We start from the raw sequence: 15,639 nt of genomic DNA on the forward strand, positions 1-15,639 counted from the left end.
AATGGGACTTTGGGCCAGATGATACTGAATTCAGAATTTTTCAGCCCATATTATTATATAATATCCTCAGTGAGGTTTGTGGAACACCACATAATCAACTCGTCTCTAAATTTCTCTAAGAGAAATAAATACACTTAGAGGAATGAATCAGGACTAAAGAAACCTCACTCCAGCTCAGGTCATATTTGGCCACCAAATCAATTTTAGTATTAAACTTAAAACAATAATGTCAAGGAGCCTTTTAATTTTCAAAACTTTTCATACCTCCAACCTGCAGCTAAGGGGACATATGCTGTACAGGTCAAGTCTCAGCTCTGCTGTATCACCTGTGAAGCAAATACCTACTTGTTTTATAAGGCTGATGTGTGACCCAAAATAAAAAAAATGAGATGATGTGGTATATGAATGATCCAGTAACTGTAAAGCATGATGCAAATACATGTTCATATTATCAGTTTTTTAAAAAGCAAACCTTGTTAATATTTATTATCTTATTTTTAGAACAGAAAAAACACTGAAATAGATGTTTTTGGAGTATCAACATACAATCAAAAACACCAAGTGCAAGAATCCTCCCCATCTCTGATGCCTAAAGGGCAGCTATCCAGCTATAGTCTATTTTCCTAAATTTTCTCAGTTCTTTTTCTTCAGATTTTGACAACTGATGTATAACGTCTTCTCCTAAATCTGTGTTATTTGTATCCTGGATCTTTTCGGTAAAGTCATTTTCTTCATCTGAATTTTCGCTTTCCTTTTCTTCTTCCATATCTACATCTTTAGGAATTTCTTCAGTACTTTAACAGAACAAAATATAAACACTATTAAAAATGTTTCTAAACAGTAAATTTCTAATTTGACACCTATGTAAAAATGTAATCATACAAAGTAAATGAAGAATCTTGTTACTGAATAAGCACACTAAAAATTATGGGTTATTTACAAAAGAGCAGGTATATTGACAAAAGTGTAATTTTAAATTATGTACCAAACACTTCAAACACACACATAAGAGATCTCTTTTCTGAAACTTATTTTCAATGTATTTTGCTTGACTTAACAATCCTATAGCCTTTAGATTTATTTGAAAGCTTATGAAATAAAGAAATACAGTGGAAGAATACTCTAAAAAAGGATAAACACAAACCATCCTGTTTCCCAAAACAGAGTATCTACACCTGTCTTAAGAACTGCTTTACCTCTTAGTCTCCTTAGACAGCAGCAATGAATTTACAAACATGGAGCACAGGAAAACAGCAGACGGCAGGACATGGGCTGGAGTGTGAAGAAGCTGGAGTCAAACAGAAAACAAGTGTTGCAGTTAAAAAGGTTATCCTCCACCGCAGTCTGTCCCTACAGTGTCCTCATAGAGTCCCTTTTATTGTAAATGCCAAGAGTGAAACATGAAAAGGCTTTCCCCATATAAAAGCCAAACCACAGAAAAACACATTTCCACTTTCCTACATCTATCCCAACAATCACCCCTATCCTACCCGAGGGTCGAGGGCAAAACAATCCCAGATCACAAGGCTAAGTTATTCAGTTTGTTAGTTATTTAGTTTGGCTATCAAAGTTGTATCACATACAAATTACACATTGACTGTGTAAAAACTCCAACTTCAGGTGCTTCAAATGCATTTGATCTGTTTCACATGATGTGCTTTCATAATTACTTACCTCACTAATTGCAGGTATGTTTTCTGTTAAGGGTAGTTGTACCAGCTCATTCTCTGAAGTTTCATTTAATTTTTCATCCTGCTGTTGCCTGTGTTTTCCCAATATGAAATAAAATGGGGTTGTGGGAAGACTTTCTTCTGCTAGCAGCTATAAGGATTTAAGACAAAGGGAAATTATGTCAGAAAAAAAGAACTGCTTTTGACTTAACAGTAACTACTACAAAATCATAAAAAGTCTGGGATGAAAGGAACTTTACAAATTATCCAGATAGTATGATTCTCTCATTTCACAGAGAAAGCAACTGAGGCCCAGCACCCCACTTATGAGAAGAGCTAGCAGTGCACATTTAGATGTCAGAATCAAACATGCATTTACCACTGCTTCTTCACCAAATCCCACAGAAATGACAGCAAAAGGGCTTTCAAAGGGCACACACTCACAATGATAGAAAATGAGGGAAAAGGCCTCAACAGTAGTATGCTGGAAGCTGGAAAGCAGGCTGAAGGATGGTATTGAACTTAGCAGACCTGAGAAAGCACAATTCTAAGCTGCCTGTAGGGAAGGCCAGGAAGCATCCCAATTCATACTACAAAATCCTGCAAATGCCCAGGATTGGGTAACAATAGTAACCCTGGATGTGGAGTAAAAATGGGACTAGACAAACCAGATAGTCTGGTATAAAGTCTACTTAGAAAGCACCCTGATTCCCACAACTCCTCCTCAGCCCCAGCAGAGAGCTCTATGTTTTTCGGCTGGGTATGGGTACTGGTGGTGTTATCTTCATATCTACAGTTGTACTTCATGTAGGGAGTTCTCAGAACACTGGCAGGCAGGTCTAAATCGTTCAGGCAAGAATGCAGAAGAATTTTACATGGTTAATTTGACCAGCCTAAGTAAGACCTAAAAATACAGCTGACCTTGGAATAACAAGGGTTTGAATAATACGTCTATGTGGAGTTTCTTCTGTTTTTGCTAGACCTGAGACAGCAAGATCAACCCCTTCTCTTCCTTAGCCAACTTGATGTGAAGATGAGGATGAAGATCTTTGTGATGATCTATTTCCACCTAATGAATAAGTATATTTTTCTCTTCAAGTTTTTTTTTTTTTTTTTTTTTGAGATGGAGTTTCGTTCTGTCACCCAGGCTGGGGTGCAGTGGCAGTGGTGTGATCCAGGCTCACTGTAACCTCCACCTCCCAGGTTGAAGTGCCCCCCAAGCAGGTGGAATTACAGGCGTGCACCACCATCCCTGGTTAATTTTTGTATTTTTAGTTGAGATGGGGTTTTGCCATGCTGGCCAGGCTGGTCTTGAACTCCTGACCCCAAGTGATCCACCTGCCTTAGCATCCCAAAGTGCTGGGATACACGCATGAACCACCATGCCCAGCCTCCTTATGATTTTCTTAACATTTTCTTCCTCTCGCTTACTTTATTGTAAGAATACAGTTTATAGTACACATAATACAAATAATTGACTGTTACTGGTAAGGGTTCAGGTTAAGTTTTGGGAAGTCAAAAATTATACACAGATTTTCAATCTCTATGTTGTTCAAGGGTCAATTGTAATGATCTTTGAAATTGTCTCCATAAATTAGCTCCGCTAGTGGTAGCCAGGGGATAAGTTCTGCACAGGCAGAGAACTTCCAAGTGGCTTTTTAACCCATTTTGAAATCCAAAGACAGCCGAGAATCGTCAGAATCTGATGAAAACCTCTAGATGAAAGGCAGCAATCAAAACAAAGCAGGAACAAACAAAAATATGATGGAAACACACCATGAAAAAGAAAAAAAGATTTGATGATAAAGATGAGGAAATCTTCCAGAAAACAAACAAAAAATAGACAAAACAATAAGAATATTGGAGAACCATTCTAGAAGGTCCAGCACTAAATAATAGGAGTTCTAGAAGAAGAGCAGAAAATACACGGAAAGAATTAATTAGCTCCTCGTTAGTTCTCTACACAAAACCCACCAAGGGGTCCTATATTTCACTCAGAGAAAAAGTCAAAATTTTTTCAATAAGGCCTACGTAGACTTCCATGTTTAAAATTACAAGCTGCACCCCATGCATGTAATTTTGGGGTAGAAAAATATGGATGTCTTTTTGTCTATTCCTCACCTTGCCATAAATCTTATCACCTTCTATACTCCATATTTTAATTAATGCATGTTGTTTACTGTCTCTTCTGGTGGACTGTGAACACCACAAGTTTACAGACTTGACTACTGTTCTCACTACTGTATCCCAAGTGTCTAGAATGGTCCCTGGCATACAGCGAATAATTAATAAAAAAAAATTGAATGAATCCAATGAAACTTAAAGGAAAATAAACAAGCCAAGCTACAGATAAAGGAACAAGAATATGAATGGTATTGGACTTCTAGTAATACTGGAAATTGTGAAATAATAGGACAATAATGTCAAAGTTCTGAGAGACTGATTTTCAACCTACAACTCTATAATAATCAAGTGAAAGAGAATAAAAACATTTCCAAACATGTAAGGTCTTAAATTGACCTCCAATGCAGTAAAAGAATGCTTCACTAAAGCAGGGGAATGACCAAAGAAAAAAACTATGCCACTAATGCAGTAGAGGTCAAACATATCCCCAGAATGATGGTGAATATAGATCCTAGGATGACTGCTGTGTAGCAGGTATCCAAAGCAATCAGTCCAGACTGAAGACAGTCAGAAGGCTCTTGGAAATAAACCTTCATGACTTGAAAGAATACCTAACGTGTCTGAAAATACTGAGAGAAGACTTACACAACTTAGGTGGAATTTGGGGTTAATTACGTGAGAACAGAAAACTAAGCAAATGAGAAAAAAGGCAATCATTAACTCTAGATAAAATAAAAACTTGATCAGAAAAGGAAAAACGATCTGTGTATGACTATATAGCTTGACTATGAATTGTGTTAACACAGCTATGACAATGACTACTGAACTAACCAATTTAACATTTACCCATATGGGGAAAATTGCGGAACAAGTAGGGAAAGTGTGTGTTGTGTATATGCAGGGAGTGCTGATGTGAAAAAGGGCTAAAAATTCAGCTTCGATCAGAGTTAACAGATCTAATTCTGAAAAACCTATAATTAGAAACATAAACATTTCTTAGATTCTTAGAGATTCAGAGTTAAATAAAAACTTCAGCTAAAAGATTTGAGAATGATAGTTTTTATGGGTAATGGCAGTAGTGTTGGAAAAGTTTTTACTAAAGAGCCTTGCAAAAATATTTGACTAAGTCAGAAGCACATAATTCTGATATTATAAATTAAAACAATTTTAAAAGGGCACTAAAACTTTCAAAAGAGACACATCAGTTTGTAAGTGTAAGGCTTTTAATTCCATCTTAGGGCCAAGTGAAATATTTTTCTCATAGCTGACTTCTAAAAGGTAATTGTATCCTTTTAGGGAGGCAATGCAGCCTGCCATGAAAGGCTAAGACATACCTGTTTGCTTGTTGGTGTGAGTTTTTCTTCTGGAGACTTTGTACTGAATGTCAATAAACTCTGAAAAGAGAGATCAATTAATTATGCAAAAGACAAACTGTGGAGTACAAATCTAAATGAGGTGTTAGAGGGTGTTAAAAAACGGGAAGGTCAAATTTTCCATTTTGATTTGACAATGGAAAAGGAATAAAAGATTTAAACCTATTTAATAACTACTATAAGAGTTACAAGATTATGTCTGAGGGATACTTAAGAACTGGTAATGAATAAAAAATATAATTGACAGACCAAACTCAAGCCACCATTTTTTAAACTGCAAATCAAACACTAAAATAAAAAAAACAATGAATCATGCACTTTAAAGTATTTTAATTGTCTTCTGCTTTTCTGCTATCAAAGAGTTAACGTAAGCAATACCTAAGGAACCTCAAAGGTGTGGGGTAAAGTGCTAATACATTTACATTAATAATACTGCTGTACTGAGCATATTAGACAATTTTTTGAGAAATAATCCTTTAATGAAGCTATTTCACTTAGAAACAAACTCACACCAATAGTCATGGGCTATTTCTCTAAAATTCCATGTACAAAGTGATTGCCTTTTTTGAGGGGGGCGGTTACCTGTGATTTTGTTAGGAAGTAAAACTGGGATCTATTTAGCCACTGGTAAGCTTCTGAGGTGAAGGATTCAGGGACATCTCGTGGAACAAACACTCCCCACTGGACTTCCTCTCTGGAGATACCCTTTTGAATATACAATGGCCTTGGCTCACTAGGTTTAAATACAAACACTAGAGGGAAAAAACAAAGAGACAATATAACATTTTGCCTGAAAAGGTTAGTTCTAGCCTCAGACGGGCAGATCACACTAATGCTGGGACTCATCCCATTGAGTAACTGTCCCAAGTCATGACTATTTTAGGCTTTGATTCAAGAAGTATCTACTGTGTACCTACTGTGGGCCAGACAGGTTAAAAATGAGAGCTATGAGGATGAAAAAGAGAAAGAATAATTCCTGCTCCAGAGGCCAGAACCTATTGCAGAAGACAGACACCAAAATAATATTTTCATAGTATTTTGTCTGTAAGTACTAGAAATGTAGAAATTGCCTCAAGAACACAGAGGATGACCAATTCTAACTTCTCAGGGGCAGCAGGGAACATGTCAAAGTGATGAAATCTCTTTAATTTTAACGACTGAGTAGGAACTGGCTTGTGGAAAAATAAGAAACTTATTAGAGCTCTTCTAGAACTAAGTATGGATGTACACAATGACAAGGTGTTGGGGCAAGGAAGGGCCGTGCCTCAAGCAAAATGGCTTCCAATGAACGTCTGATTTGAAGGCACGTTTGACTCAAATTATATTAAGAAGAAAACTTAGGTCACAGATTTTCTCTTAGTACAAAGTGTGGTTTGTACTTACAGTCTGAACCCACTGACGGCTGAGAGATTGCAGCAATATTCTCTGAATTCGGATCAGGTTCCATAACTCTAACATTTAATTTTGCACTCCACTCCACTGGGGGATAAAAAAAGGTGATTCACTTCTAAGGAAAGATTTACCAAAAGCTTTAAAAAACTTCAATTATTCTCAGGAAGAATCTTATGCTTCTAACTAACACACACAGAGACACAGTGAAATTATCTGTGGAAGGCTGCATTAAAGTGAGGGTCCGAAAGAAAAACATACTGCAACTTCAGCACTCCTTGTACAAACCATGAAAAGATTATAATTTCATTAAAATTTATGTCTAGTGCTTTTGTGGATGGCAATGCTAAATGTGGACAGTATGTTAACCAGAATTAGCTTTAAAGAATACTGAAAAAAGTTATCACACACATTCATTACTAAGCAACTACCATGGCTTCCAAACATACACTCAAATGAGTGAAATGCCACTAAGTTCACATTTGTTAGGACTGTGATGGACTACATTTGAATATAAGTTGTCAGGGATAATGCAGATTAGTGAGCATTAAAAATGGGCAAAAAACTTCATTCAAATTGTTATGAGGACGGGGAATAGGGAGGGCACCAGAAAGTCCCCCACACTGAAAACAGTGGAAAAAGGTAAGGATAATGGAAGCCAACTTACCAACAATTAAACAGTTAATAAATGATGTCTATTACAGGCCCAGTATTTCCAAATTTTGGTGGCATAATATGTCATGTAAAAAACTGATTATTCCAAGTATAGACCTGAAGATATGATCCCTAAGTCCTAAAATGCTAAAGTTTAATGTCAACTCCCTATGTGCTTTGCCAGATCACTTTAGAGTAAAAAATGTCTTACATGCACAACTCAGCAGATTCCAACAGCTAAGAATGCCATTTTCAGTAGCACCAAGTAGATACTTTGAACATGTCAATCTCCCAAAGCAAAGGTGCCTAGATTAAAACCACAAGAAGTTAGCAACAGTCAGTTCGAGTAAATTTAGTTACAAAAAACCGCAGGCTTCCAGCGGCTGTATTAGTTCTATGTAATGCAGATTTTTATATAGACACATATGTTTTTGTTTATAACTTTCTTGAAGAAAAAAGGCTCTAAGGAGTATAAGAAGGGTTTATTTAGCTATTTCTTTAATAAAATAGATCAGATGACCAATTCTTTAATATACTGTGCAGTATAACAATTAATATGTAACAGAGAAAATGTATGTGAAATGTACAGTTATTGGACAAAAATCCTATTTTATGTTATTTACTGAGAAGACGAAAAAGTTCAATTTCAATTCTTAAGAAAGTTTTGCAAAGTAAATTCAGAATCAGACATGCTAGAAATTAGAGATGATTTCATTAGGCATCTGATTCTGTCCTTGGGCCCAGCTACCTGAAGCAGTGCCTCAGGATGCTGCTGCTATTTTCCCCTGTGCCTCTCAGAAACAATGAGGTTGGTGCATAAAACAGTTTTGATGGGAATACACAGAAAATAAGATGGTTTGGATCTCCTGGGGCCTGAGGCTTATGTACAGCTTGTTGTTATTTAGCACATCCATGAAAGATTCCAAAGAAAAAATAGGTAGGCCAAGAATTAAATGTTAACATGAATTTCAGAAATGTTGGCACAGTTTGTGGACTCAGAATTTCTGGCTTTCCAGCATTTGATTAGCTGCTTGCCCCACTGACCTTCAGGCTACTTTTGCAGAAAGCATAAATGACTACTAAAGTTTTGAGACTTGTTTAAATAAGTTAAAAAATACTACATATGCTCCAAATGATTTACCTACCTTATTTTCCCAGCTCGTTGGCAAAATGTACATTTAAGTTCCCATGTTTCAGAATCCCATAGTGTGACTATTTCCTCAAAACTAACTGCTAGTAAAGAACCATCTTCGGAGAAGCAACAGTTAGTTGCTTGATACTTGTGATAACTACCAACAAAGTCACAGGTCCAGCCAACAGCTTTTTCTGTGGAAATATAAGCCATAATGTTCAGAAATGGTGGAAATGCTAGAGAACATTACAGTAATTCCCCCTACTCTCCCATAATGTGAGGTTTCACTTTCTGTGGTTTCAGTTACGGGGGATCACCTGAGGTCTGAAAACAGCTGAGTAAAGTACAAGAAGATATTCTGAAAGAGAGAGAAAGGCAGATAGAGAGCATGGACATATTCACTTAACTTTTATTATAGTATATTATTGTAATATACATAATATTCTATTAGTTATAATTAACCTCATAAAAAAGGAACAAAGACAGAAAACAAAACACAACTTCTTTAAGTCAGAATTGCTACAAAATACTGTTTTGAAATTTATGCTCGCTCCTGGAGACCCTGAGCTCCCTCTAGTGGAGGAGTGAAAGCCCCTTTTACTTTACCCTAAAAAACTAGAATAATCAGCACATGATTAATCAAGAATGCCATTTGAGAACAGATTTGAGGAAACGGGCATGTAAAATGCAATCTCTTAAATCTATTAAAATTAAGCAATATCCTGTAGAATTCAATAGAGTAGAAAATGTCCTCCCAGAATGGATATGTCATGAAAAAAAGAAATTAATTCCTAAAGTTGTGCACATGTTAAACATACCATATTTAATTAACTTACTGTATATATCAGAGTCATCTGTTAATATCCACACTTTGAAGTAACCATCTTTGCTAGCTGTAACCAAGGTGGGCTGTTCAGATTTTTCTGCATTACAGAAACAGAGAGCCGTAATGCAGTCTTCATGTGGCATGTGAATCTTGGTGTTAAGAATAAACCTAGTAGGAAGGAAATCACAAATTTATTCTTGCATGAGGACAAGGTGACGTATATAAGAATTTCTGACATGCCGTACATTTTACAATAACATCTTGAAGAACAGGCAACTGATAATCACCAAGAATGACAAACAATTGAGTGCTCTACCTCTAATGGCCACAGGATGCAAGGAGTTCTAATGTATCGCCTGTGTCCTTGTGTGACTTGAGACTATTATGTGTAGTAGTCAACTCATTGGTACGAAATGACTATAAAACAGAGGCCACCAATCAATGATACTCAGGAGCCTACTACTTATATTAAACTCTGCAGGAAACTTGTACAGAACCTAGATGCCTGCCTACTTTTGAAAATAAAAAATGGAATGGTCATGAAATGCTCCACTTGGGGCAAGAAAATATAGAAAGAAAACTACTTAGTCAAACTGGCTGGTCATTATTTACTATTTTTAGCCACCTAAACAACCTCTTAAAGCTTGTTTTGAGCTTAGAGGGCAATGCTGTGAGTGAAAGATAACTAGGACTGTGTCCTTAGAAGAACATCAAGGCAGCATGGGGCTGTGATTAAAAAAAAAAAAAAAAAAAAGAGAAGTTATAAGAACAGTGATGGCCAGGTGCGGTGGCTCACATCTGTAATCCCAACACTTTGGAAGGCAGAGGCAGGCGGATCACAAGGTCAGGAGATTGGGACCACCCTGGCTAACGCGGTGAAACCCTGTCTCTGCTAAAAAAAAAACACAAAAAATTAGCCGGGCATGGTGGTGCATGCTTGTAGTCCCAGCTAGTTGGGAGGCTGAGACAGGAGAATTCCATGAACCTGGGAGGTGGAGGTTGCAGTGAGCCAAGATTGCACCACTGCACTCCAGCCTGGGCGACGGAGTGAGACTCCGTCTCAAAAAACAAACAAACCAAAAAAAAAAAAAAAAAAACAGTGGCTAGGGACAACCACTTAATCTCTCTGGACCTGTTTCTTCACCTATAACATATATAGAAAACAGGCTTATCTTACAGTGTTCTTTTGGAGTAGGACAATGGGTACAAAGCTCTAAGCTAAGTTCTTGGCACATAGCAAAGATTTGAGAAGTGGTTATTACAGCCATAGTGCGAGAGTGGATTCCTTTTCTAATCACAGCACCCATGCTACGCTATACTACACTTCCACCTACACTCCCTCTATGCCAAAGGCAGTATGATGTTAACGGAAGAGCATGGGAACATCTGGATTCTAATCCTGGATTTGCCTAGAATTTAGTATTATGCCCTTGAGGAGGTGTCACTTTTCCAGGTTTCTTTATTCATTATGAGATGACATTATGACTTAGAGGACACCAATGCCTTCTCAGAGCAGAAAGCTTAAAGGTTTTATTAGAGTAATACTTCTCCCATATCTCTAATTCTAAAGCTTGTCAAGATAAAACATCTTCAAGACTGACAATTGAAACCGTAAAATAAGAAGTGAAATATGTTATAATCTGAAATTAAGAAGTGGCTACACAGATAGTATTACCCTTGTGTTTTCTTAGAATACATCCACAGTTTCATTTGCAATTCAAGCTCAGTTTCCTTTTCTTGCCGCTGTTCCACTGTTGCAAGCCAGTTACCAAAGCAGCCAAATGCAGCCTTTGTTAGTTCAATTTGGATCAGACCATAATCATTAATATATTCTTGCTGCATAATATCTAACTGATGAGTAAAAAAAAGACAAAAAACCAAAATGTTTATTAACATAAATATACAAATGTTACAGCATTCGAGGAATGATCACTAACTACATCCAAGACAACTTCTGTAATCTAAAGTAATGGATTTTTAACGGCAATAATGAACTAACTGCTACTATGAACAGCAAAATTGCTATTAAAAAGGGATCACATTACATAGCATCAATTTGGTGGTAATTATTCAATGACCTTGAATATTAGAGATTACTAACATGCACTATATGATACAACAGAACCGTTAAAATTTATAGTTGTGCTTTTCTTTAGTTTCTAAGAACAAACAGCTTTATATAATCTCAAGGCTAGATTCTCCATTACTAGAAACAAGCAGAACAGAAATAAACCTACAGTCTTCAAGAAATGAAAAAAGACAACCAATGTAAGTAGGCCAGCACTTATAGTTGTTTTAAAAAATCTCATTTCCTTGCCTATACTAAGTAAATAAAATGCCTACTAGTACATGTACTAAATGCCTACAATTTACAGGCATTGTACTTGAAATAAGCATAGAAAGATTAATACACTTCCTTTTTTGAGGGCTCTAAAGGCCATGCAAAGAAAGAGCTAGTGTCAGAGTTGCTATGATAGAGATCTGTCAAGAGTCCTGTGGGGCTATAAGACATCTGGATTGCACTTAACAGAACTGGAAGAAGTGTTCCTCTTTACACTGAAAATTTTATCTTCAATATGTGAATATGATAGTGTTTCACCACAAAGCAGATACAAATTTGTATTGTCAATCTACCTATTTTTGTTTCCTTATACTTGTGACTCAAAGGCACAGATGTATGGCATAGCTAAGAGGAGGGCATTCTGAAACAAAACACAGATAGCAAGTGCAGAAGTGCCAACTGGTTTACATGTAATCTGCAACTGTGGCCTCACTGGAATTATGCTCTAAACAACTGAACTAAGTAACCACGGATAATTCTATGTTCAAGTAAACATATGCACAGGATCTGGTTTTAAAAGCTAGTTAACAAATTGCTTGACTCCAGTGGTGCTGTAAAGAGCTTTCATTGGTGTTAAGGCTAATGGATCAAGATCTTACATTGTATAACTGTTTATCACTCTGGAGAGAATAAAACTGCAGATGGCCAGGTTTTCCATTTAAAACCAAAGCTTTAGTTCTTGGATCAATCATCAAACCAGTGAAGATACTCCTATCTGCAGAAGTGACAAATAAAGGTGAAATCAGAGAAATATGTACTCTTTAAAATATACATGATTTTAAATCTACTGAGTTCTGCAATACCTTTTACTAGGCCTTGAATTACTGCGGATGCCTCAAGATTTCGGTGAATAATCATGATCTCTGTGGATAGAAAAAAAATAGGCATTTAAATATCAATAGATTAGAGAAAGCTTGTCCAACCTATGCCTCAGGGTGGCTTTTTATGCAGCCCAACACAAATACATAAACTTTCTGAAATATTATTATTATTTTTAGCGCATCAGCTATCGTTATTGTTAGTGTGCTTTATGTCTGGCCCAAGACAATTCTTTCAATGTGGCTCAGGGAAGCCAAAAGATTGGAAACCCCTGAGTTAGAGCTTCAAGGTGAGGGAGTCAGTTGAGTTTATATCATTCTGAAATATACCAGAATATAAAACAACCCCCTAAGTTCAATTAACTCAGAGTACTACTAGAAAATCAGGAATATATTCTGTGATTTAATTGAAAATCTAGAAGTGCAGATAGGGGCTTTTCTGTTGGAGTCTTGCCACTAAATGGCTGGCTCACAGTTAAGTTCTTTTGTGAAAGAAAAGGAAGTGGATTTACAAAGACACCCTAGTCTAGGCTCAGTAGTCACTGGATGAACAAAGTTTTGGAGAACTACAAGACTACCTCTATTTGTATCAAATCCACAGGACACCCACCCCGAGATAATGGCTGTATCAAAAGAGAATCTTACAGTATTCTTTTGAAAATGCCAGGTTTATGGAAGCACCAATGATCTCTTCCAAACCTTCCCTTTACTTTCCCATGTGATCCCACACTAAAAGACTTTGAAAATGTAAGTGGCACATCAATAACCAAATACACTTAGGCTTCCATTTTATAAAAATAATTCTCAAAATGCTGAATTCTGGTGATACCTGTGGGTAGAAGTAATGAAAGGAAAAGAAGGCTCATTACATCTTATGCTACTCTAGGTTTTAGGTTTCTTTATTCTCTGTTCCCTACAGATGCTAGCTAATTTATGGTGTTTATATATTTCCTCACAAAAAAAAACTTAAACTTACTATTATCAGAGTGAGAAGTACAGAATAAATCTCCTGCAGGCGAGACTGAGATATGTTCAATAGTAGCTCCTAAACGTGGGAGAAACTCCTTATTCTTCTCCGTTGCATCGCGCCACTCGACAAGTACAGATTCACGACCGCCACTCAGCAGACTGCTGCCTTCACATCCATTCAAAGAAATTAAAAGGACAGTGTTTTGAGGAAAAGAGAGAAAGAAAAATATAATTAACACGTTTATTTTCCCTACCATACTAGAGAAATAAACTCATTTAAAACTATAAAAAGTGTCTTCATATCTTTTAATATACTCTCAAGACAAATGATCACAGGTTGAGGAATTTTTTTTCCAGTGATATCTGATTAGTTTGTTGCTGACCAACTCTTCTGTCGACCACTAGAAAAGCTGGACAAACAAACAAACAAACAAACATCTTTTAGGCCAAGTTAGCTTCACTGATAAATTTTTCTAACATTTAAAAGAAAGAAAGAAACCAATTTTACATGTAACCAAAAGAGGACACTTCCTAATTTGCTTCACAAGATCCTCATAATACTATACCAAAAAATTATATAAATAAAAAAATACAAGCCAATTTCATGACAAATGAAAATTCTCAAACAAAATACTAGCAAACTGAGTCTAATGATATATTAAAGGGGTATCATGTCATTGCAGAGTTTACTGCAAGAATGAGAGATTAACAGCTGAAAAACAAATTAATGTAATTAACCCCATTTACAGAAAGAAAGGAATAAAATCATGATTATCTGAATAGATGCAGAGAAAGCAAATGACAGACTTTTATACCCATTCATGGTAACATCTATCAGAAACTCAGAAATGGATAGAACCTTTTGAATCTCATCAAGAGTACCTTGATAACATCTATAGCAAACACCACACTAAAAGTTAAACTATTGAAAACTTTCCCTTTGTTATTAAGAATACTATTACCGTTTTAATTCAACATTAACTGGATGTCCTAGTGCACTGAAATGAAACCAGAAAGACTTAAGGATTGGAAAGAGGGAAATAATCACTTCAGGGTTCATAGCATGACTACATCAAGGCACAGCCAAAATAGTTTGCAGGTAAACTTTTAGAATAAGTAAATTCAGCTGATTATAAGAAAAATATACAACAATTTTATTTTTAAAAACTAGCAAGTCAATTATATAAAATAAGAAATACTGTGCTCGCTTCGGCAGCACATATACTAAAATTGGAACGATACAAAGATTAGCATGGCCCCTGTGCAAGGATGACACGCAAATTCATGAAGCGTTCCATTTTTAAAAAATAAAAAATACTATCAAAACACCATCAAATGTCTAGTGAAAAATATAGATGAGAACCCTACAGAAAAAAAATCCTAACTCACGGAGACAAAGAAGACCTAAAAAGTGGGAAAGCATTTATTATGATTAGAGATTAAAATACTCAAAACTATAAAAACATCAATTCTCCTCAACTTGATTGACAGCTGTAATGTAAACATGGTAGCCACTAGCCAAATATGGTCAATTAAATTTAATGGTTAGAAAACACACAAAACCCTGGAAGAGATTATCTTACTGGCTAAATGGATACGTAAAGATTTCCTAGGACACTGTTTTAGACAGTTTTCTCAAAAGTATTCCATCAAATAATCATTTTTCATACTTTCATAAATTTAAAACGACTGGTTTTAAAGATCACTGGTTTATAATGGTGTTTTAATCAAATTTTCTAAAGCTGCAAACTGATAAAATCTAGCTAAACATAAGACTAAAGGTATGTAAAGTTGTAATGTACACAAACAAAATTAAGTTTAATCTGATATATACACATATATAATACACTGTGCATACAGTTCATATATGCCTTGATTTTCAAAAACAACTAAAATCTGTATTTCTTTTACATTTACATAGCTTTTTTTTTTTTTTCTATTAACTCATATCTATACAGTCAGTAAGGACATTTCATTGACAACTACATACTGTAACCATTTTCTCATTTAAAAATATTCATGCTACTTGAAATATAACATCAAGAATTCAACTCTTGGCCAGGCACGGTGGCTCACGCCTGTAATCCCAGTACTTTGGGAGGCTGGGGTGGGAGGATTGCTCAAGGTCAGGAGTTCAAGACTAGCCTGGCAACATGGTAAAACGCTGTCTCTACAAAAAATACAAATAATTAGCTGGGCATGGTGGTATGTGCTTGTAGTCCTAGCTGCTTAGGGGGCTGAAGGGGAAGGACTGCTTGAGCCCAGGAAGACAAGGTTGCAGTGAGCTGAGATGGTGCCACTGTACTCGAGCCTGGGTGACAAAGTGAGACTCTGTCTCAAAAA

General features: G+C 36.1%; 1 protein-coding gene and 1 non-coding gene across 3 annotated transcripts in view; one reads left to right on the forward strand and one right to left on the reverse strand.

The window, feature by feature from the left end:
• Nucleotides 1–451: 451 nt before the first annotated feature.
• WDR75 (WD repeat domain 75) overlaps nt 452–15,639 on the reverse strand; it is a 33,936-nt gene continuing 18,748 nt past the window's right edge. Inside the window, exons 9-21 of one of the 2 annotated variants that reach the window (XM_017500740.2) lie at nt 13,304–13,462; nt 12,313–12,372; nt 12,109–12,224; nt 10,844–11,019; nt 9,179–9,336; nt 8,356–8,536; nt 7,422–7,516; nt 6,551–6,646; nt 5,750–5,919; nt 5,129–5,188; nt 1,675–1,821; nt 1,197–1,288; nt 452–794 (exon numbers count right to left, since the gene is read on the reverse strand). In XM_017500740.2, coding sequence (XP_017356229.1) covers nt 590–794; nt 1,197–1,288; nt 1,675–1,821; nt 5,129–5,188; nt 5,750–5,919; nt 6,551–6,646; nt 7,422–7,516; nt 8,356–8,536; nt 9,179–9,336; nt 10,844–11,019; nt 12,109–12,224; nt 12,313–12,372; nt 13,304–13,462 — 1,715 coding nt within the window. In that variant the 3' untranslated portion in view covers nt 452–589. Of the gene's footprint in view, nt 819–1,196; nt 1,289–1,674; nt 1,822–5,128; nt 5,189–5,749; nt 5,920–6,550; nt 6,647–7,421; nt 7,517–8,355; nt 8,537–9,178; nt 9,337–10,843; nt 11,020–12,108; nt 12,225–12,312; nt 12,373–13,303; nt 13,463–15,639 lie in introns of both variants that reach the window. The other variant, XM_037728569.1, reaches the window with a different exon arrangement.
• LOC119467239 lies at nt 14,497–14,600 on the forward strand. The gene has a single exon (XR_005195777.1). It is a non-coding gene; the product is annotated as a U6 spliceosomal RNA (small nuclear RNA).

Source organism: Cebus imitator, unplaced genomic scaffold (assembly GCF_001604975.1).
Source record: "Cebus imitator isolate Cc_AM_T3 unplaced genomic scaffold, Cebus_imitator-1.0 Scaffold268, whole genome shotgun sequence".
NCBI classification, from domain to species: domain Eukaryota; kingdom Metazoa; phylum Chordata; class Mammalia; order Primates; family Cebidae; genus Cebus; species Cebus imitator.